At 41.9% G+C, this 22,001-nt stretch overlaps 1 protein-coding gene across 1 annotated transcript; it reads left to right on the top strand.

Annotated features, from left to right (window-relative positions):
- Positions 1–18,983: 18,983 nt before the first annotated feature.
- Positions 18,984–21,789, top strand: LOC131227783 (pentatricopeptide repeat-containing protein At3g12770-like). Its single transcript, XM_058223602.1, has one exon. The coding sequence runs from the start codon at positions 18,998–19,000 to the stop codon at positions 20,759–20,761; it is 1,764 nt and encodes a 587-aa protein (XP_058079585.1). The 5' UTR covers positions 18,984–18,997; the 3' UTR covers positions 20,762–21,789.
- The last annotated feature ends 212 nt before the right edge of the window (positions 21,790–22,001 follow it).

The raw sequence follows: 22,001 nt of genomic DNA, 5'->3' as shown, positions 1-22,001 counted from the left end.
ATGTAATGTAATGGTAAATTGTATGTACCACTCTGTCAATTTCATGAACTGCTCGGTCAACTTCACCGAAGTACTCATTGAATTTCATGTGAAGCTCATTCAATTACGTGTTAGGCTCGTTCAATTTCACTTGAAGTTCATTTAAATTCATGCTAGCCTCGCTGAATATCAAGTTAGCCTCGCTTAATTTCATTATAGGCTCGTTCAATTTCACGTTAGGCTTGTTCAATTTCATTTGATGTTAGCCTCGCTCAATATAATGTTAACCTCTCTCAATTTTAAGTTATGCCCATTGAATTTTATGCTTGCCTCATCCAATTTCCTCTGAGGGTTGTTGAATTTCATGTTTACCTTGTTGAATTTTATACTTGTCTCGCTCAATTTCATGTTTGTTTTGCTAAATTTCTTTTGATGCTCGCTGAATTGCACATTTGCCTCGCTCAATTTCCAGTTTCCCTCGCTGAATTTCATGTTTGTCTGACTCAATTTCCTTTGATGCTCGTTTAATTTCATGCTTGCCTCGTTGAATTTCATGTTTGCCTTGCTGAATTTCTAGTTTGCCTTGCTCGTCTTGCTCAATTTCTAATTTGCCTCGCTGAATTTCTAGTTTGCCTCGCTCAATTTTCTGTTTACCTTGCTGAATTTTCAGTTTGCCTTGCTCAATTTTCAGTTTACCTCGCTCAATTTTCAGTTTACACCGTTCAATTTATAGTTTTTCTCGCTTAATTTTTTATTTGCCTCGCTCAATATCTACGTTGTCTCATTCAATTTTTAGCTTGCTCGTTGAAATTTCAGTTTGCCTCACTCAATTTTCAATTCCCCTCACTCATTTTCTAGTTTGCTTCGCTCAATTTCTAATTTGCCCCGCTGAATTTTTAGGTTGTCTTGTTGAATTTTCAGTTTGCCTCGCTCAATTTATAGTTTGCCTTGCTGAATTTATAGTTTGCCTCGCTCAATTTTCAGTTTGTCTCGCTCAATTTCTAGTTTGCATCACTCAATTTCATGTTTCTCTCGCTTGATTTCTAGTTTGCCTCGCTGAATTTCTAGATTGCCTTGCTCAATTTTCAGCTTGCCTTGCTGAATTTTCAGTTCGCCTCACTTAATTTATAGTTTGCCTCACTCAATTTCTAGTTTACATCGCTCAATTTTCAGTCTGCTTAGCTTAATTTTATGTTTCCCTCACTCAATTTATAGTTTGCCTCGCTGAATTTTCAGTTTCCTTCGCTGAATTTTCATGTTTTTCTCACTGAATTTCTAGTTTGCCTCGCTCAATTCCTAGTTTTTCTTCAATCAAATTACAGTTTGCCTTGCTCAAATTCTAACTTCCCTTGCTCGATTGCATGTTTCTTTTGCTGAATTTCTAGTTTGCCTTGCTCAATTCCTAGTTTTGCCTCACTCAAATTCCGACTTCCCTCGCTCGATTTCATGTTTCCCTTGTTGAATTTCTAGTTTGTCTCGCTGAATTTTCATGCTTCCCTCACTCAATTTATAGTTTACCTCGCTCAATTTCCTTTGATGTTTGCTGAATTGTATGTTTGCCTTATTGAATTGCATGTTTGCCTTGCTCAATTTAATGTTTGCCTTAATCAATTTCATGTTTGTCTTGCTTAATTTTAGTTGAGGCTTATTCGATTTTATCTGAAGCTCGCTTAAATTCATCAAGTGCTTGATTATTTTCAATTATGTCTAATTTTTCACACTATGAGTCACTAAATATCTAGTGAACTTTAATTTTGATATATTTTGCAATTCATGTTTGTAGGTGATGATTCTTCCGTTGGTTTCCCAAACTCATCCTGTAAGTGTTCACTAAAATGATGGTTTGACACGCTGAATTTTCAACTTGCCTCGTTGAACTTTCAGTTTGTCTCGCTGAATTTCCAATTTGCCTCGTTGAATTTGTCATTTGCCTCGTTGAATTTTTAGTTTGCCTCGCTGAATTTCTAACTTGCCTCGCTCAACTTCCTGTTTGCTTCGCCCAACTTCGAGTTTGCCTCGCTCAATTTGCTGCTTGCCTCGTTGAATTTTCAGTTTGCCTCGCTTAATTTCAAGTTTGCCTCGTTAAATTTCCAGCTCCGTAGATTCGGAGTAGCCATCCCATTAGGGCGTTCTTGGTCCATGGATTTAAATGGTATGGAATTATATTAGATGAGATTAACACCGCTATTGGACAATGATTGCATGTTTAGAAATACTTTGGTATTGTAGTAATCCAATCCCATGTTTGGGATTAAAATTTTGTTATTGGAAAACATCGGATTAAGTAAAATCATGTTTGGTGGACCATAGAATTGTAATTAATGAACTAAATTCACCACGGATGTCGTTCACTTGTACATATATAGAACTAAAATGTCACATGTAAACTGTGCATATGGATGAATGACATAGATAAACGCATGCATCATGTGGAGCCCACATGTGTAATGGATTTTAAAATTCACGGAGATCCTACATGGGCCAAATGCAATTTCATGAGACAAAATGTAATTCCATCCTAACTAATCCCAACCTTTCCTATCCTCTCCAAATGATAGATGGAATTGCACGGAACCAAATACAATTCTATCCCACTTAATTCCATCTAATGCCCTGCGCCAAACGCCCTCTTAAGGAAGACGGGTTTAGGGAATGATGGGTTTTGAGGGAATTGAGTTTAAAAGGAAGAATTTCGGTAAATAGATGACCTAGAGATAAAAAGCTTAGAGGGAGGTTTTTGAGTTTTGAAGGAAAGGGATTAACATAATTTTGAAATGGGGGCATTTAAGGGCTAAAAAAAGACTCATAACTGGCTAACAGGGGGCCTCATAGAACTTAGGCGTTGGCGGGGTTGCGCGAATTGGCAGTGCCCCACTTAGTTCTCTTTGGATTGGTGGGGTCGTGTTACATTGGCAGATACCTTGCCAACATACGCTACTTATAGCTACGGGTATAATTCTATATTTCGTAGGCATAGGTCTACGGACCGAGGGTGCAACCCTGCTAAATGCAGGGGTATTTTCGTACGAAAACAGTACGTCCGTACATATTTTCTAGCTGACTTTTCCGCATCATACCAAAAAAATGAAGAAAATGCAAATGCCAGGTGGACCACACTACAAGAAGCAATGCTGACTGATCATAAAAAGCTTCTTGTGGGCCATGAAAGTATTGGATCAAGCTTATATTTATTTTTATCCCTTTATCCAGGTCTATGTAAAACTATCAACAGGTTGGATGGAAAATAAACTTTACGATGGGCCTTAGAATTTTTTTCACGGTGGGTGTTTAATCATCACTGTTTACTATAGTGTGGTTCACCTGAGAAGTGGATCTGCTTCATTTTTGGATATTTTCAATAAAATGAGTTGGAAAAACGGATGGACGGCGTGGATATAATATATATACATCAAGTCGGGCCCCACGGTCATGGCATTACGCTGTTGTGTACCTAATCCACTCCCGGCTTGCAAAAGTCGTTGACCTAACGTCTGCACGTGTGGGCTTTACACGTAGGCTTAGCCAATGGGAGCAATCCACGTCCGGGACACGCCGATTAGGTGAGATCCTGGGTCCACTGAGGTGGGTGGAAGCCTTACTGTGGGGCTTACTTTGATGTATGTAACTACATCCATGCTGTCCATGAAAGCTCATCTTAGGATAAAAAATGAAATACATTCATATATCAGGTGGGCCAGAATATAGGAAATTAAAATCTTCTTGTGGGCCATAAAAGTTTTGGATCATGCTGATATTTTTGTGGTCTCTTTATTTATATCTTTTTTGTCTTATCAACGGGTTGGATGGTAAATAAACATTCCGGTGGCCTCATGAAAATTTTAATGGTGTGGATTCAATCACTACTGTTTTCTGTGGTATGGCCCACGTAAGATTTGGATCTTCTTAATTTTTGGAGTCACATCCTAAAATGATATTTCAAAATGTTTGGACAGTGTGGATTTAAGGAAAATACACCACTTTGAGCCACACAATAAGGGGTCCCACCCAATTCGGTGGATCCGGGGTATCACCTAATCCACTCACGAGTTCCTTCGCTGTTATCCTGGCCTCACCTAATCCACTGCCCTGGTAGACGCCGGCGCGATTGATACTATCCAAATACGGATGGTCATGTCAGTAGCTTTTAAGGGCCCATCGTGATGTATTTATTTTATCCACGCCGTTCATATAATTTGAAAAATCATTTTAGATGATGGGTGCAAAAATGAGAAGATTGAGTGCTCAAGTGAACCACAACACAGGAAACAATGAGGATTAAATGTCTGCCGTTGAAAACAACGGTGACGATGACTCCCACCATGGAAATCTTTCATTTGGTGTGGTCCACTCGAGACTTTGACTGCCTCCTTCTGGGCACATGCCATAAAATAATCTTTCAAAAAAAGATGGACGGCTCGGATAAAACACATATATAACGATGACGCCGTAGATCTCCGTACAGGACCATCGGTTAGGTCTGGCGGGACGTGGATCGCATGGAAGTTCCTGCGCGCTGGGAAGCTAAGTGGGATCTACCGTGAGTTTTTGAGAAATCCACTCCGTCCATATGTTTTTATAGATTTTTGTAGTAACAGAAAACAAAAACCAGGTAAATCCAACACTCGACGACGCCATATGAGAGTAACTAGTGGGTATTTAGTGAACACCGTTGAAACATTTGTATGAAGACAGAAGTTTCATATCTGGCTAAAATTTGTATGTTTTAATTCATCCCAGTGGGTTTGACCTTATAAACGGTTTGGATGGCATATAAGCATCAAGGTGTAGCCTCTGAAGGTTTCAATGGTCAGGAACCCTTTTCCTAGTTTTCCTCTCATATGGTCTCCTTGAATTTTGTGTCCTCCTGTTTTTTGGTTTCTTGTCCTAAAATCATCCGGAAAAAAAGATGAAAAGATCGGATTTCTAAAAAACATCACGGTGGGCCCCAGCTAGCATCCCAACACAGCAGCTTCCTTAAAGGCTTTTACAGGAAATCCGCTTCCGGTCTGCTGAGGGTATTAACCAATCTGCGACCGTAAACGTTTGAAGAGGACCGGAGTTCGCTACAACACCTGCTCTCTGGAGATGTACGACACCCGAGATCTATGGGTCCACATGATCTTTTTGTAGCATCCAATCCGTCCATCAGCTTCAAGAACTCGTTCTAGGGTCGGATTCCAAAGATCCATATGATCAAAAACTCGGTCGGGCTACATCAAATGAAAGAGTGCGGATGGGAACACTCACCATAGAAACCATACCAGCCGGCTATGTTGTTTATATGAAATCTAGTCCGTTCATCATGTTATAATCAGTGGGATGAAGTGAATTTCGAGAAATAATTTTGATCCAAGATTCATGTGGACTGCACTGAGTGAATTTATAGGTTTTAGGCATGATTTTTGGTTATTCCATCGGCATTGCTCACACCAGTTTTTCTAAACAGATTTTTTCTATGTACGGTGAACATGATATGTTTGAATATATGGACGGAGTGGATGCCACAAAAACATCACTGTGGGCCCCACGGAGTAGGGTGTTGAACGAGCTATCCACAACAGGTGTTTTGTAAAGGATGCAGGTCCCCATCAGATTAGGTGGCGAGAAGAGAAGCGGATTGGGTGAGGCCCTTGTAACTGCTCAGAGTGGGTGTGGCTCTGACGGTGGGCCCCACCTTGATGTATGCGTTGCGTATCCACGTCTTCGAGTTTTAAGGCGTGGTCCCGAGTAACAATTAAGGTACCAGTAATATCCCTGCCTTTTCGGAGTTAGCAGGGGACGCGGATTAGCTACTGAACCTGACAGTAGCGAGACTCGCTACAGAAGTGATGTCACTGCGTTATGTGGGCCCCACAATGATGTATGTGTTGTATCTACACTGTCCATCCATTTGGAGAGATCATTTTAAGTCATTAGACAAAGAATGTGGAAGATTCAAAGCTCAAGTGGAACCCACCACAGAAAACAGTGGGGATTGAACGCCTACCCTTAAAAATATCTCGAGGTGACTGAAGTCTGATATTTGTTTTTTTCTTCCTTATTCCATATCTATGATAACTTATAAACGGCTTGGATCTCAAATAAACATCATGGTGGCCCTTAGGAAGGTTTCAACGGTAGATGTCACTGTCCCCACTGTTTTCTATGGTGCGGTCTACTTGAGCTTTGAATCTATATCTTTCTTTGGTTAATGCTCTAAAATTATCTCTACAAATGGATGAACGGTGTGGAGACAACACATACATCATGGTGAGGCCCACAGAACGTGGTGACGTCACTAGTGAAACACGCTGCCGTCGTATTCAGCAGCTAATCCGCGTCCAGGAAACGGATTGGCTACTCCCCCTGACACCAGCCAATGGCTGATGGTCGGTGCTCCGTGGGCCCACCATGATGTATGTGTTTCATCCATTCCGTCCATATATTTTTAGAGATCATTTTACAGAATGAGACAAAAAATGAGGTATATCCAAATCTTAAGTGGACCACATTACAGGAAACAGTGTTGAATGAGCGTCGACCATTAAAAAACATTTTGGGGCCGCAAAAGTTTTGGATCAAGCTGATTTTTGTTTTTTCCCTTCATCTGGGACTGCATGACCTAATCAACCTATTGGATGTCAAATAAACAGTACAGTGGCCCTTAGGAGGATTTTAATAATGGATATCCAATCACTATTGTTTTCATGTGGTGTGATCCACCTGAGATTTATATACCTCTCATTTTTAGGATCAAGCCATAAAATTATCTTTAAAAATGGATGAACGGAAAGGATGAAAAACATACATTATGGTGGGGTCCACAGAGCACCGACCATCAGCCACGGGGCTGGTGTCAAGGGGAGTAGCCAATCCTTTTCCCGCGTCCAGGGACAGGTGGATGCTCCGAGTGGCCACTGTGATGTATGGATTTTATCCACACCGTTTATTCAATTTTTTTTATGTATGGATTTTATCCACACCGTCTATCCAATTTTATTTTATTTTTAATATCATTTTAGATTATTGAACCAGAAATAAAGCTGATCAAAGGTTCGAGTAGACCACACCACAGGAAGCAATGGTGCTATAAAAAGCCACCATTGAGACCTTCTTAGGGCCCACCGTGTTGTTTATTTGCCATCCTTGATATGATCACATGCACCCGGACGAAGTGGAAAAAAAATAAAATCATCTTGATCCAAAACTTACGTGTACGCTGATAAATTTTCAGCCTCTATCATCCACTTCCTCCTTTTGTCCTGCTTATTTTTAGGCTCATAATCTAAAATGATATTGGAAAATGTATGGACAGTGTGGATGAAATCCATATATCACTGAGGCCCCTCAGAGCCTAGCCTGTCCTGATCTCAAAAGGGGTAGATTCAATCCATGAAGTTTTTAAAGGCGGAGATTCAATCGCCATTGTTTCTTATAGTGTGGTCCACTTAAGATTTGAGTCAACTTCGTTCTTTTATCATGCCCAGAAATGATCTTTCAAAATGGTTGGATGGAGTGAATTTAAGGCACATACATCACTTTAAGCCCCACAATCAGGGGTCCTTGCTCTTCCTCCAGTGGTAAACTCTCAGGAGTTTCAACACCCGGTCAAGGGTTCGAGCAACCATAGGTGGTGAAATCCCACTAAGGCATGAGTGTGTGGTGGTGTGTGCGCATGTGCTAAAAAAAAAAAAAAAAAAAAAAAGAAGGTCCCACCCATGTGGATCAGGATCTCACCCAATCTACACTCTTTAAAAATGAAACAAATCTAAATGTTGAGAAGACAATAAACAATGGCCATTGAATGACTACTGAAGTTGATAAGGGAGAATCGAATGATTCTCCATAATATTTGTCATATTCCATTTCGAATTGCCACCTTGTATAGCTGTAGAGATATGTACAAAAATTTTTGAATATTTATATTTGATTCTTTCCTATTATAGGATTACAAAAGTGTAATTATTCTTTATATAATCAGAAGTTACCTCCTCCATACATCAAAGAGGATTTTAGCCATTGCTCATCGTTTTATTAAACATTTTTAGAAGTTTTGGATGAAGGTGATATTTGTGTTTTTCCTTTGTCGATGCACATGTAACCTTCTTAGCAAGTGGTTGCAAATAAACATTCTAGTGGGCCAGAACTTTTTTAATGGTGGGTGTCTAATGACCACTTTTTTTTTTCCTGTGGTGTGAGATTTGGATGTGCTTCATTTTTAGGATCATGCACTAATGACTAGCTTGGATATACAATGCATATGTCAAGGTGAGCCCTACTGTCCTAACCTTGTTCAAGTTATTAACCGGGTCTCACCTAATCTAGTCGGTGAGGTTTGACTATGCGACTTACTCGGCCCAACCACTTAAAAAAATGTTTTACTTGCTCCCTATCTAGCACTGGCACCTTGCCTAATCAAATGTCAATACATTTAGGTAGAGCCTCATGGAATCCAAATCGAGTTCAGTCCAGTCTAGGTAAGTTTAATTTCCATCAAACGTTCATCTATTTTTCTAGCTCAATTTAGGCAATCATGGGTGGACCACACCATAGGAAATAGTAGCGCTTGACCATTAAAAGCTTCTTGTGGGGCTACAAAAGTGTTGGATCGAGCTGATATTTGTGTTTTCATTTCATCCCAATTTGCACGGCGCCTTATCCCGTGTTGGATGACATATAATATAAAGGTGAGTCTTAATAAGTTTTTAATGGTGGGCATTCAATCACTAATATTCGTTGTCGTGTAGTCCACCTGGAATCCAGATTAACTTTATTTTTGCGCTCACGCTGTAAAATAAACTACTGACAAAATGGATAGACAACATAGATATACAATGCATACATGTGAGCCCCACTGCCATGGCCTAACCAAGCTTGAGATTACTCTGACCTGGCTGAATCTGCCTCAATCGAGGATAGGCCTTAGCGTACACAGTAAAGCCCTAACATAACTAGATTTGATTGAGTCAACCTTGTGTGACATGTGCCCCGCACATACTCAGGCGTAACCACTTTCAGCAGCTCGAATTGCATAGCGTATCACATAGCATCAGTAGAGCTGGAAAAGCTCTATTAGTCCCATGATGCATGCGTTTTATTCACGCCATCTATCCATTTTACTAAATCATTTTATGGCATAAGCCCAAAAAGTCTCAAGTTGGCCACATCAATGAAATTTCCAAGGGTGAATAAACACCTACTATTAAGAAGCTTCTTAGGGTCTATATTTTATTTTATTTTTTTGCCATCCTAGTGTGGTCCTCCTTAGATTTGGATCCACCTCATTTTTTGGATGACACCCTTAAAATAAGTTCGCGAAATGGATGGTTGCTATGGATAAAACACATACATCATGGCAGCGTTCACAGTGCTTTTCCAGGCACTGGCACGTGGTGCCGTGTGCAACACTGCACAATCCAAATCTACTCCCAACATGCCTTGGATGGAAACGGATTGGCTACTCCCCCTGCCACCCGCCAAGGGCTGGTGGTTGGTACAATGTGGGCCCAACTATATATATTTGTTTCATCCATGCTGTCCATCTATCTTTCTAGATCATTTTATGGTATGAGACCAAAAATGAGTTTTATCCCAATGTCAAGTGAACCACATTACAGGAAACAATGTTGAATGAACGTTGACCATTAAAAACCTTTTTGGGGGCCATAAAAGTTTTGGATCAAGCTAATATTTGTTTTTTTTTACCTTCATTTGGGACTGCATGACCTAATCAACAGATTAGATTTCAAATAAACAGTATAGTGGGCCTTAGGCGGATTTTAATGGTAGATATCCAATCACTATTGTTTCCCTGTCGTATGGTCCACCTGATATTATTATCCCTCTCATTTTTGGGATCAATCCTTAAAATGATCTGTAAAATTGGATGAACGGAATGGATGAAACAAATACATCATGGTGGTGCCCACAGAGCACCAACCAGGCTGGTGGCTGGGATTAGCAAATCCGCTTCCGCTTTGGATGTCCCTGTCTCTGATAGAGGAACTGGCCCAATCAAGCCTTGTCACATCAGAGCCTTAAGAAGCCAAATTGCATGTTGTATAACACAACACCTCAATACATGTACATGTGGCATACTTATATGAGCCCGTTATAAACAATGTTCTATCAACGCAATCTATATATTTTGTCAGCTCATCTTTCAACATGAGTTAAAAAATGAGGTAGATCGAACGCAAGTTGACTGCACCACATAAAACATAAGAGATTGAATGCTTGCCAAGGGAAGCTTCTTAAGGCCTATAAAAGTTTTAGATCAAGCTGTTATTTGTATTTTTCTTTTGTGATTAGAAGTCAATTAAACATCAATGTAGGTATTACGAAGGTGTTGAAGGTTTCAACATTGGGGGTCATTATCCTTACTAATTTATGTGGTGTGGTCCACATGAGTTTATAATTTATCTCATTTTTTCCTTAAAATGATTCAATGGAATAGACAGGTACCACTAACAAAAAATATACACGGTAGTGAGGCCATAGTGGGTGAGGTTCCAACATCACCCAGTCTACTCCCATTTTAAAAGGGAGTAGATTAGGTGAGACCAAAAAGGGCAATGCGGCCCTTATCATATATATAAGTGGGCCCTATGAAAAGGGCCGCACTACCGTGGGTCAATTTTTAGTTTCACCTAATTTGTTCATTTTTTAATGTAGGAGTTGGTACTAGGAGGTCAGCCTCATGGGAACTTCTCATGAGGTAGAGCTGTGTGAGGTCCATTATGATGAGTGTCGAGCATCAACGGTGTATTTTATAGGTCTCTTTTAGGTCATGGGATATCCCAAAAATCAGTCATACTGAACTCAGGTGGACCATGCCATTTAAAACCACATGAAGACATGCTTAAAACATATCAAAGCACTTGGTAGACCCACCCGAGTTTTGGATGCGGCTGAAACTTGGTCCAACCCCTTATCCAAGTGGGACACACACAATGAATGGTCTAGATTATATATATATATATGTGTGTGTGTGTGTGTGTGTGTGTGTGTGTGTGTAAACACACACACTGGTTTTTTAAAAGATAATTTTAGAGTGTTATCGACCTGATAATTGGATCTGCTTTAGTTTTGGGACAGTGTCTAAAATAATCTTAAAAAACGAATGGACGGTGTGGATAGAGAATACACACACATAGGTGGGCCCTGTGATAAGAGCGGCACCGTCCCGGGTGAATCCGGGATCTCACCTAATCCGCTCGGAAAGTGGTTAGGTCCAGCTCGCTGGACCAATAAAATCAGGCATTATCGGGGCCTCACCGACTCCTCACCGAATCCTCCCCATGAAAATGACATTTTTTCTGAATATAATATGACGATGGAGGTTTTCTAATTCCACACGCACGTAGGCCCACGTGGTAACATGGAACACGTGTCAAATATCACATCTTTCCATCTGGTGGGCCACGATGTTTAGATATTTTGAACTGGAATTCAGGACATTTACATCCCCAATCTATAAAATAAAATGGACGGATGAAATTTATTTTGAACTAGTATAGATCGTGGCCAAACTGAGAAGTAAAACTATCTGATTTTTGAGACAGAAGTTCTTAGAATAATTTCCGTTCAGATGGAAAGCACGGATCTTTCACACGTGCTTCATATTGGCGTATTGGCATGCATGTGAATGGGAGAACTCCACACGTGCGGAGTATTATGAAACTCCAACGCATCGATAGCAAAAGGGAGAGCGGATTAGGTGAGAGCTGATTTGGTGAGAGACCCCGGATCCATGGGAAACGGATTGGCTACTCTCCTTGACACCAGCCAATGGCTGGTGGTCGGTGCTATGTGTGCCCCACCATGATGTATTTGTTTCATCCATGCCATCCATCTATTTTTAGAGATCATTTTACTACTTGAAAATAAAAATGAGTTATATCCAAATCTCAAGTGGACCAAATTACAAGAAACAATGTTGAACGAGGGTCGACCATTAAAAACATTTTGGGGGCCATAAAAGTTTTGGATCAAGCTTATCTTTGTTTTTTATCTTCATTTGGGCCTGTATGATCTAATTAAAAGATTGGATGTCAAATAAACAGTATAGAGAGCCTTAGGAGGATTTTAATGGTGGAAATCTAATCACTTTTGTTTTCGTGTGGTGTGGTCAGATTTATATCCCTCTCATTTTTGGTATCAAGCATAAAATGATAAGTAAAAATGAATGAACGGAATGGATGAAACACATACATCATGGTGGGGGCCACACTGGTGGTAGGGGAGTAGCCAATCCGTTTCCCATTCCATGAGGTGGGTGTGACCCTTGACTGTGGGGCCCACTGTGATGTATGTGACTACATCCACGCCGTCCATCCATATTGAAAGATCTTTTTTGGGCATGAAAAAAAAAATGAAAGAGTTCCAAAATCCTAGATTGGACCATAGTACATGAAATAGTAGTGATTGATTGTTAAAAACTTCTTGTGGCCACAAAAGCTTTGGATCAAGATGACATTTGTGTAGTCTCTTCATTAGGTGTTTGTGACCTTATTAACATGTTGGATGGAAAATTAACGATGGGGATTTTAATCATGATTGCGCTCTTGGGGTGTCGTCTGAGCGCGGGTTGTCATTCGGGTCCCTGTGTGGAATCAGTCGAGCTTCGAAAATAGCGCTTCAGTTGGTCAGGGGCAGCGCGCTCATCCCACATCGGAAATGGAGTACTTGATCGACCTGCCGATATGTGGGGTTCTCACCTTAAGGATATAATGTATTTTTGGGGGCAACCCCGAGAACAAAGCCATGAGGCTTGTGGGCAAAACGGATTGTGTCCTTGGGTGGGGTGTTACAAATGGTATCAGAGCGAGGGCGCTTTGTCTCCGAGAGGGAAGGGGGGGGGGGGGGGGTGTGCCTGCCCAGCTAGGCTATGTTCCGAGCGTGGGTTATCATCTGGGTCGCGTTACAAATGGTATCAGAGCAGGGGCGCTGTCTCCTGGGGGGTAATTGCCCAGTCGGGCTGTGCTCTGAGTGTGGGTTATCATCTGGGTCGCGTTACAAATGGTATCAGAGCAGGGGCACTGTCTCCCGGGGGGCTCCGAGCGTGGGTTGTCATCCGGGTACTTATGTGGGATCGTCCGGGCTTTGAAAATAATGCTTCAGTTGGTCGGGGGTAGCACGCTCGTCCTACATTGAAAAATGAGTGCTTGATTGACTTGGCTATATGTGGGGCTCTTATCTTAAAGATACAACGTGTTTTGGAGGCAACCCCGAGAACAAAGCCGTGACTCCTGTGTGCAAAGTGGATAATATTGTGTCATTAGGTGGGGCATTACAGTAGGCCCCATGGAGTTTACTCAACATGCTTACTTAGCACGCTTAGTCCACGTCATGAAAATGAGGAGGATCCAAATCTAAGGGTTTCGTTGCCTAGCTTTGTGGTAGACACGTTGCGTTTCAACATTGAAGTCATAGGTTAAGTATGCATATGTAGGGTGTGGTTGGGCGTGTTTATATATAGAGAGAGATCCAAATCTTAGGTGGACTACATATGAGATTAGATTCCCATCAATAGGGCTGAAAGTCAGCGGGTCCAACCCGACCGATTTATGACTGACTTGAGATTGGGTTGGGCTCGGGTAGGATGTATCGAGTTCGGTCTTAAGCTTGGGCTATACAATCACCAACCTAATAAAACTTAGGTCGAGCTCGAGTTGAGTTACTTATAAATTATAATTGAGTGCGGATTGTTACTGTTGGAGGCACAGGAAATGACGTTGGTTTTCATTGGTCCACATCATTTTTTATGACTCAAGGTAATGAGATACGTCAGATTTTTCTCTCCCATATGGATTGTATGCTACATAACATGACTTTTAAAGGAGTAATTATTCTATTTTTAAACTTATTTGTTTAGAAAAGTTGCAGTTTTTTACAATAAATAACTACATATATAACTAATAAAATCATAGGTACAAAAATAAGATATGTATTGAAAATATTGTAATAACAAAAATATTAGCATGTATCAACTTGATTGAGCCCACTTGGGTTGGGTTTGGGTTGAGAATTCTCAACTCTAAGTTGAGTTGGATTGGGTTAGAATTGAAGTACAAGAACTTTGAATTAGGCTAGGGTTGAGCACCAACTTGACCCAACCCAACCCGTGTGACTTTCAGCCCTACTAACCATTAAAACCTCCTCGGGAGTTCAAAAGTTTTGGATACCGCTGTATTTACTTCATTTAGACAAATAAATGTGATGGGCTTTAGAAATCTTTTAACAGTGAATGGTCCACTTAAGTTATGGAACTTGCTCAGTTGCCGGACCACGCCTTAAATGAGCTTTAAAAAAAGATAAACATTCACACACTCACGCTAGTAAAATTTTACCACCTATAGTTACTCGAACCCTTGACCAAGATAAACATTCACACACTCACGCAAGTAAAATTTTACCACCTATGGTTACTCGCACCCTTGACCAGGAGTTGAAACTCGAGAGAGTCTACCACCCCAGCAAGAGTAAGTACCTTGAAAAGTAGATGAACATGATGGATATACAAATACATAACTGAAGGCGGGTATTACCGTCAGGCCCACACCCACTCAGCTTACTCTGCCTCACCTACTCCACTACCCCAGGCTCTACCTTATTTCACCTAATCCCCCTCCTATATTTCAAGCGGCTCAAAATTAAAAATCAGATTGCCTACTGAGTTACTTAGTACGCTTTTATCATACTAAGTAAACTTTGCGGGGCGCACTATGAATGTATATAGTACATCCATGCTGTCCATCCATTTTTCCATCTCATTTTAAGATTTGAGCCCAAAATTGAAGTATATCCAAATCTCAAGTGGACTACACCACAGGAAAATATGCGAATAATAATTTCCACTGTTGAAACCTTCCTAGGGCCCAAATTGATGTTTATTTGTTATCCAACCTGTTCACGAGATCACAAAGACATGGATGAAGGGAAAACACAAATATAAGCCTGTTCTAAAACTTCTGTGGACCCCAAGAAAATTTCAACGGTAGATGGTCAATTCACATTATTTCCGATGGTGTGGTACACTTGAACTTTTGATATCCTTCATTTTTCGTCTCAAGGCCAAAACTTATCTGTCAAAGTTGATGGACGGAGGGGATAAAATACATAAATCATGGTGGGCCCCACACTCAATCGGCTTTCCTCAAATTGGGCAGTGCAGCATACACCACCAATGTTGGTACTGTAAAAAGCTCTGTGGGGTCCACCATGATAGTGTCCCACCATTAAAAACTCTAAGGCCTCACCTACTGCGAATCTTTGATTGGTTGACCAATCAAATCTCACCAGATCAGATGAGGATTAGGTGAAGCAGGGATGAGAGCTTAATCAATGAGGTCTTGACTGTGGGGCCCACCTTGATGTATGTATTGTATATCCGTGATGTATATCGTTTTCTCACAGCTTATTGTAGGGCATGGCCTCATGAGAGGAAATTACTTAATGAGAACCTCACTGCAATTTGGGAACCGAGTAAACTCTGTGGGGCCCACCATTTATGTATTTATCTTATCCACACCGTCCAATCACTTTTTCATATCATTTTACAGTATAAGGTCAGAAATGAAGTACATCCAAAGTTCAAGTGGACCATATTGGAGAAGGGAAACACAAATATCAGCTTTATTTAAAACTTATGCGGCTCTCAAGGAGCTTTCAATGGCATACGTTAAATTCCTAATGTTTTTTGTGGTGTGGTCCCCTTGAGCCTTGGATATGCTTCAATTCTGGGCTTATAACGTAAAATAATCTGAAAAAGTGGATGGACGGTGTGGATAAGATAAATACATCATGTGTGGGCCCCACAGAGTTTACTCAATATGCAACCTGCTCTTGTATTTTTTGGGGAGACCAAATGTAGGGAGACCTCATCAAATAATCATCACAATAGTCACTTTGAAGTTTTTAACGGTGGGTGTTCAATCACAGGTGTTTTCCTATGGTGTGGACCACCTGAGTTTTGGAAGTTACTCATTTATGGGACCATGCCTCACCTAATCCACGCCGCCCATGTTTCACCTAATCTGCTCCAGACGTGACACAACTTGCCTGGTGTAGCATAATGCATACACCACTAATTAAGGGGTGTCAATGGGCTGGGCTCGGGCCTGAAAATTCAAAATTTTGAAGAAGGGTTGCTCGACTGCCCAGCCCCAAACAGTTCAAAATCTGGGCTCAAACCTATCTCAGGCCCAGCCCATTGACAGCCCTACCACCAATGTTGGTAGGACTATACACTAGGAGAGTTAGCGTGCTCGACTCAACTTGAAAAAGTTTAAATTGACTTGGTTCGAAACTGAGTTTGAGTCAAGTTGAGCTGTTTTTTTTAGCTCGAAAAAATTTCGAACCAAGTTTGAGTAGCTCGACTCAGGATCAAACCCAACGCGAATCAAACTCAGATCAAACTAGTTTGGTGACACGATTACTTTGATATTGCCATTGCTCACTAAGAGTTCAATGAAATGACCCAACGAAGTGTAGCCAGTGACAAGGAAGGTAAGTATATAAAACAAATACCCTTCCTTTCTTGATTTTTATGTTCATTACGAGGTATCTGATGAAATACCTGTAAAATAACTCGCATTTTACTTGCAGTGAGATTTTGAAGATACAGCCCATGTGTTTGTGAAAATGTTGTACAGGCAAACTCAGCTCGGTCTTAGCTTGAACTTGGCTTGAACGAGCCTAAGCTATTGACCGAACTGAGCGGAGTTGGCCAATCAAGCTCGAGGACTGAGCCAAGCAAAGTTCAAGCTGGGGTCAGCAAGTGGCCAAGCTGAGTCAAGTTATGCCAAGCCCGACTCGATTCAACTCATGTACACCTCTAAATGTTGGTGCTGTGTGCTGCTACAAAAGCTCCCTGGGTTCCCCATGATGTATGTGTCTAATCCATGCTGTCCGTCCATTGCGGAATTCATTTTAGGACATGAACTCAAGAACCAATCAGATTTAAATCTCAGGTGGGCCACACCACATTGAATAGTGGCGATTTAACGTCCACCATTAACTTAATGAGGCTTGCCGTAGTAGATGAAGGGAAAACACAATTATCAGCTTGATTAATGGTAGGCATTCAATCACCACTGTTTCTCGTGGCGTGGTCCACCTGAGATTTGGATCTGCCTTATTTTTGGACCCATGCTGTAAAATGATCTGGAAAAACGGATGGATGGCATGGATAAAACAGATACATCATACCGGGCCCACAAAGCATTTCCAGTAGCTAAACAGGCTTGGTCTGTCCATGGAATGACCAGTGTAGCTGCATTGACCGTGATCAGATAATCACAATCGACCATCTGGTAGACCCGACTTTGGATGGGCACTACCACAAAATTCACACAGCTCCCGGGTCTCTTAGCCGTATGTGAAATGGGTTGAACATCACAGGCCGTTGAAGTCATGGTAATTACCATAAGTTCCAGCCGTGTGGCGCCCAATACCGTCCATTAGATGATCGACCCAACGAAAGGCCCATATATTAAAATCAATACTGATAATATAACTCAGGTGGGCCACACAAAACGGAGCAATGGGGACATTGGCGAGGGGGAGGGCCACCATAGAAACTTCCAGATGAAATGTGGGGCCCACAGTGCTACTTATATGTCATCCAACCCATTCATCAGGTGTGTTTAATCAGGATTAAGGAGTATACTGAAAATTGAGTGATTTTAATTTTTAATTGGGCCACAAAAGTGAATATATATATTTTAGCCATGATTATACATTTGCCCATGTGGTGTTTTACTTAAGTTTCCATGAGAATAACTTTGGAGTTTATGGTGATAATGAGGATGCGAACTAGATTAACAGTTTGGATGTCCTAAAAACATCGTAATAGATTGGGCCCACATAGCTGGAATATGGAAAGTATCATACGGTTGAACGCACGGGATCATTCACCTGGAGTCTGGGGTATCAGCTTAGTGGGTGAGTCCCTGATCGTGGGGCTCACCTCGATGTATTTGTTTGTATATCTACGCTGTCCATCCGTTTTTCCAAATCATTTTAGGGCATTGATCCAAAAATAAAATATATCTAAATCTCAGGTGGACCACATCAAAGGAAAACAATGTAAAATGGCTATTAAAAGCATTTTGTGGCCTACAAAAGTTTTGGATGGATCTTATATTTGTGTTTTCCCTTCATCTAGGTATGTGTGACCTAATCAACAGGTTGGATGGAGAAAAAAAATATTACAGTGGGCCTGAAAAACTTTTAATGGTGGGCGTTAAATCACCACTGTTCCTATGGTGTGGTCCACATGAGATGTTTATCTAATTCATTTTTGGTACCATAAGCTAAAATGATATTTCAAAACGGATGGACAGCATGGATGTAAAACATATACATCGATGTGGCCCCACGGTCATAGACTCACCCACTGAGCTATTACCCGGGACTCACCTAATCTGCGCCCTTTATCCACGAACAAATGAATTCATTGTTGGGTAATCCAGACCGTAGATCTTATTGTCTTACCATGGATTGAAGACTTCCAAAAATTCCTAGATCTGTGGTTCCTAAACCGTTGATCAGTGGCCTACAAGCATTCACTTAAGAGAAGATAAGGGGTTAAACATCAGCAGTCATCCCCCATCTAAGGTGGGTCCCATATGATCAACGGTCTGTCCACTGAAGAGTGAATAGTGTCCTGATGCACGATTTTTACAAAAGGGGTGCAAGATCTGGTGATCCACACCGTTGATCAGATGTCCCAGTTCCTAAACCATCCATCCATCGGTGGACCAAAAACCCGAAACGGTCTGTAAAAGTGGCCTAAGATTGTTTGGCGGCGACCCTTCAATCTGTGAACCTTTTAAGCCATTCACCACAACCCACAGCATCCCCCATGAGATCAACGGTCTGGATCGACGAACAGGGTGGCGGGCCCAGCTGTACTGGATCCGTGCATCAGGTCAGTATTCTACGATCCTCGTGCATCAGGACTCTATAATTCCTCCTCGTAAGACGAAGACAGCTTCTTTTCCTCAATTTCTCCCCAAAATCTCACGTGTTTTTCATGTCGCCCCTTCTCTCGCTTTTCAGAAGACTCGAAAAACCCCCTTTCCCGCCATTTCTCCACAACTACCATTCCCGCCCTTTCAACCACCTTTTGAATTCCTGCTCTTCCTTGCCAGACCTCAAGAAAATCCACGCTCAAATCCTCATCAATGGCCTCTCCCAAGACCTCCTCCTCTCTACCAAGCTCATCGCTATCGCCCGTTCGTCGTCGCCGACCATGGACTACGCCCGCCTCCTGTTCGACAAAACTCCCCAACCAGACGTCTTCGCATGGAATACCTTGATCCGCGGCTACGCTGATCTGGGTCCCTGCGAACAAGCCCTAATCCTCTACAAACGTATGCATTTCGCCGGACTGTCGCCTGACTACTTCACATTCCCGTCCGTTGTCCGCTCCTGCGCAGTCCTGTCGGCTCTGCGAGAAGGGCAGGAGGTGCACTGCAATGTCATAAAGAACGGGTTCGATTCGGACGTGTTCGTGCAGAGTTCGCTCGTTTCAATGTATGCCCAGAACGGGGAAACTTCGAATTCGGAGTCGGTGTTTGACCATATGGTGGAAAGAAATGTGGTTTCTTGGACGGCTATGATAGCTGGTTACGTGCAAAACGGGTTTTTCAAACAGGCGCTGGGTGTTTTTAGAAGGATGGTGATTGCAGGCACGCAGCCGAATGCTGTTACGCTTGTGAGTGTCCTTCCTGCCTGCGCTGGATTGGAGATTTTGAATCTAGGCCAGTTGATTCACGGGTACGGGGTTAAATTGGGCATTGATTCGGATACTCCATTGGTGAATTCTCTGATTGCTTTGTATGGTAAGTGTGGGAATGTTGAGAGTGCTCGATCTCTGTTTGATAGAAAGGCACCCAAGAACTTGGTTTCATGGAATGCCATGATTGCCGCTTACGAACAGAGCGGTGCGGCTGCTGACGCTATAAAGCTCTTCCGGAGAATGCAAACCGAACGGGTGAAATTCGATTACATTACGATGGTTAGTGTGATATCAGCTTGTGCTAGTTTGGGAGCTCTCAACACGGGGAGATGGGCACATGAGCTCGTCAAAAGCAGTGAGCTCGAAACCAACATTTCGATCCTGAACGCACTTCTAGATATGTATGCCAAATGCGGGAGCATAGAATCGGCGAGGGATGTCTTTGAGAAGTTGCCCTGGAGAAGTGTGGTGTCATGGAGTGCGATGATCAGCGCCTATGCGGCCCATGGCCATGGGGAGGATGCGCTACAGCTTTTCTCGAGGATGCTAGAGGAGGGGATCAAACCAAACAGTTTGACTTTCACTTCTGTCCTGACGGCTTGTCGGCATTCAGGCCTTGTAGATGAGGGGATGAAGCATTTCAACAGCATGAGAAGAGACCACTCGATTGTGCCCGGTGTAGAGCAATGTGCATGCATAGTCGATCTCCTGGGCCGTGCAGGGCGGTTAACGGATGCGTATAAATTCGTCTGGAGTATGCCAGTCGAACCCGACGTGGGTGTGTGGGGAGCATTGCTCAGTGCTTGTAAAATCCATGGGAATCTTGAGCTCGCCGAGCTCGTGGCAGAGCATTTGTTTCGGTTGGATCCGCAGACCATTGCATATTATGTTCTTATGTCAAACATATATGCAGAAGCTGGTCGATGGGATGATGTGGCAAGGTTGAGGAAGCTGATGGAGGAACGGGAGTTGAAGAAGATACCGGGCCGTAGCTTGGTGGAGATAAATCGACGGTTCCACACATTCCTTTCAGGCCTCAGATTGCATCCTTCATGACAGAAAACATATCCATTTCTTGGTTTCGACCATAACTCGATATGTTGTGCAATACTATAACCATTGGTTCTCATTCATCAGGGTGATGGCCCGCCGGAAGTCTTATGCTCCGTAGCAGACGTGCTCCTTGCCATTGAATCAGCTGGGGCCAGTAAAGGATCTTAACCAATGGTCTATATGAAATCCAGACATCGATGTTGGCGGCGTTGAACTTATCTACTGACAGAATGAGATGTAGCAAGATAGGCAAGGGAGTGTTTGGTGGAGGGTTAACAGTTATAACTGTTGGATCGACGGTCCCACTACATGAGCTGGACCAGATCAACAGTCCAAAACATCTCTTTGATCATCCTCATTGTTGTCATTTTGGCCACTGTTAAGACTGTTTTGTAGAAGGCTGTGAAATTTACAGTATCACATGCCTAACATCTGACGAGAATCAAGAGCTACGAGATGAGCTTATTTAGAGGATGAATGCCGACGGTCCGTCGCTGAAAGCTCTGGGGACGGCCCACCTAATTCCAAACATCATTGTATTTGTATCCATCACATGCTTAGGACTCAAAAACAAAGAAGATTTTTTAAATTGTTTTGGGCTCCAAACTACAGCTTTTAGACTAATGCAGCCACTGCAAGTTCAATTGGGAATTGACGGTCATGATCGGACAATTCTAGCAGGCTAGCCCTTGATAGGGACCAATCAGCCAGTGGCCCCCACCACAGACTATGGATAGGCTGAGATTCACTTCGATCGAAATGTCCTACCTTTTGATCCGACGACTTCTACTTAACTGAATGTGGATGTAGAACGTGTCACAGATACATTCCTAGCATGGTTGGACCAAAAGAAGGTGGACGGTAAATTGATCATAACTTTTGATCCAGGTATCGTTGCGGGACATACAACCTATCAATCTTTACTATAACAGGCCATCCGAGGTGAACTGACTCGGCATCTGTCCATTTCGTCAGAAAACGCACCCTTTTAGCTCAAAAACAGAATTTTAAGAAAAATTATTATTATTAGTAATTCCGATTTTTTCAATATTTTCTTTTTTGTTTTAGAGTTTTAATTTTTCTTCTTTTAGAAATAAGTTGTAATGAATATTAGGAACCTTCTAGTAAAAGTTTGATTCTAAACTTTTATTTTTAGAAATTAGGCTTTAGAAGAGTTTTATTAGATTTTTTAAGGAGTTTAGGTTGGAGTTTGATTCCAAAACTTCGTCGTAGTTGTGAATTG

Source organism: Magnolia sinica, chromosome 15 (genome assembly GCF_029962835.1).
Source record: "Magnolia sinica isolate HGM2019 chromosome 15, MsV1, whole genome shotgun sequence".
Lineage (NCBI taxonomy): Eukaryota > Viridiplantae > Streptophyta > Magnoliopsida > Magnoliales > Magnoliaceae > Magnolia > Magnolia sinica.
The sequence above is the reverse complement of the archived record's forward strand: the minus strand, read 5'-3'. Positions and strand labels throughout refer to the sequence as shown.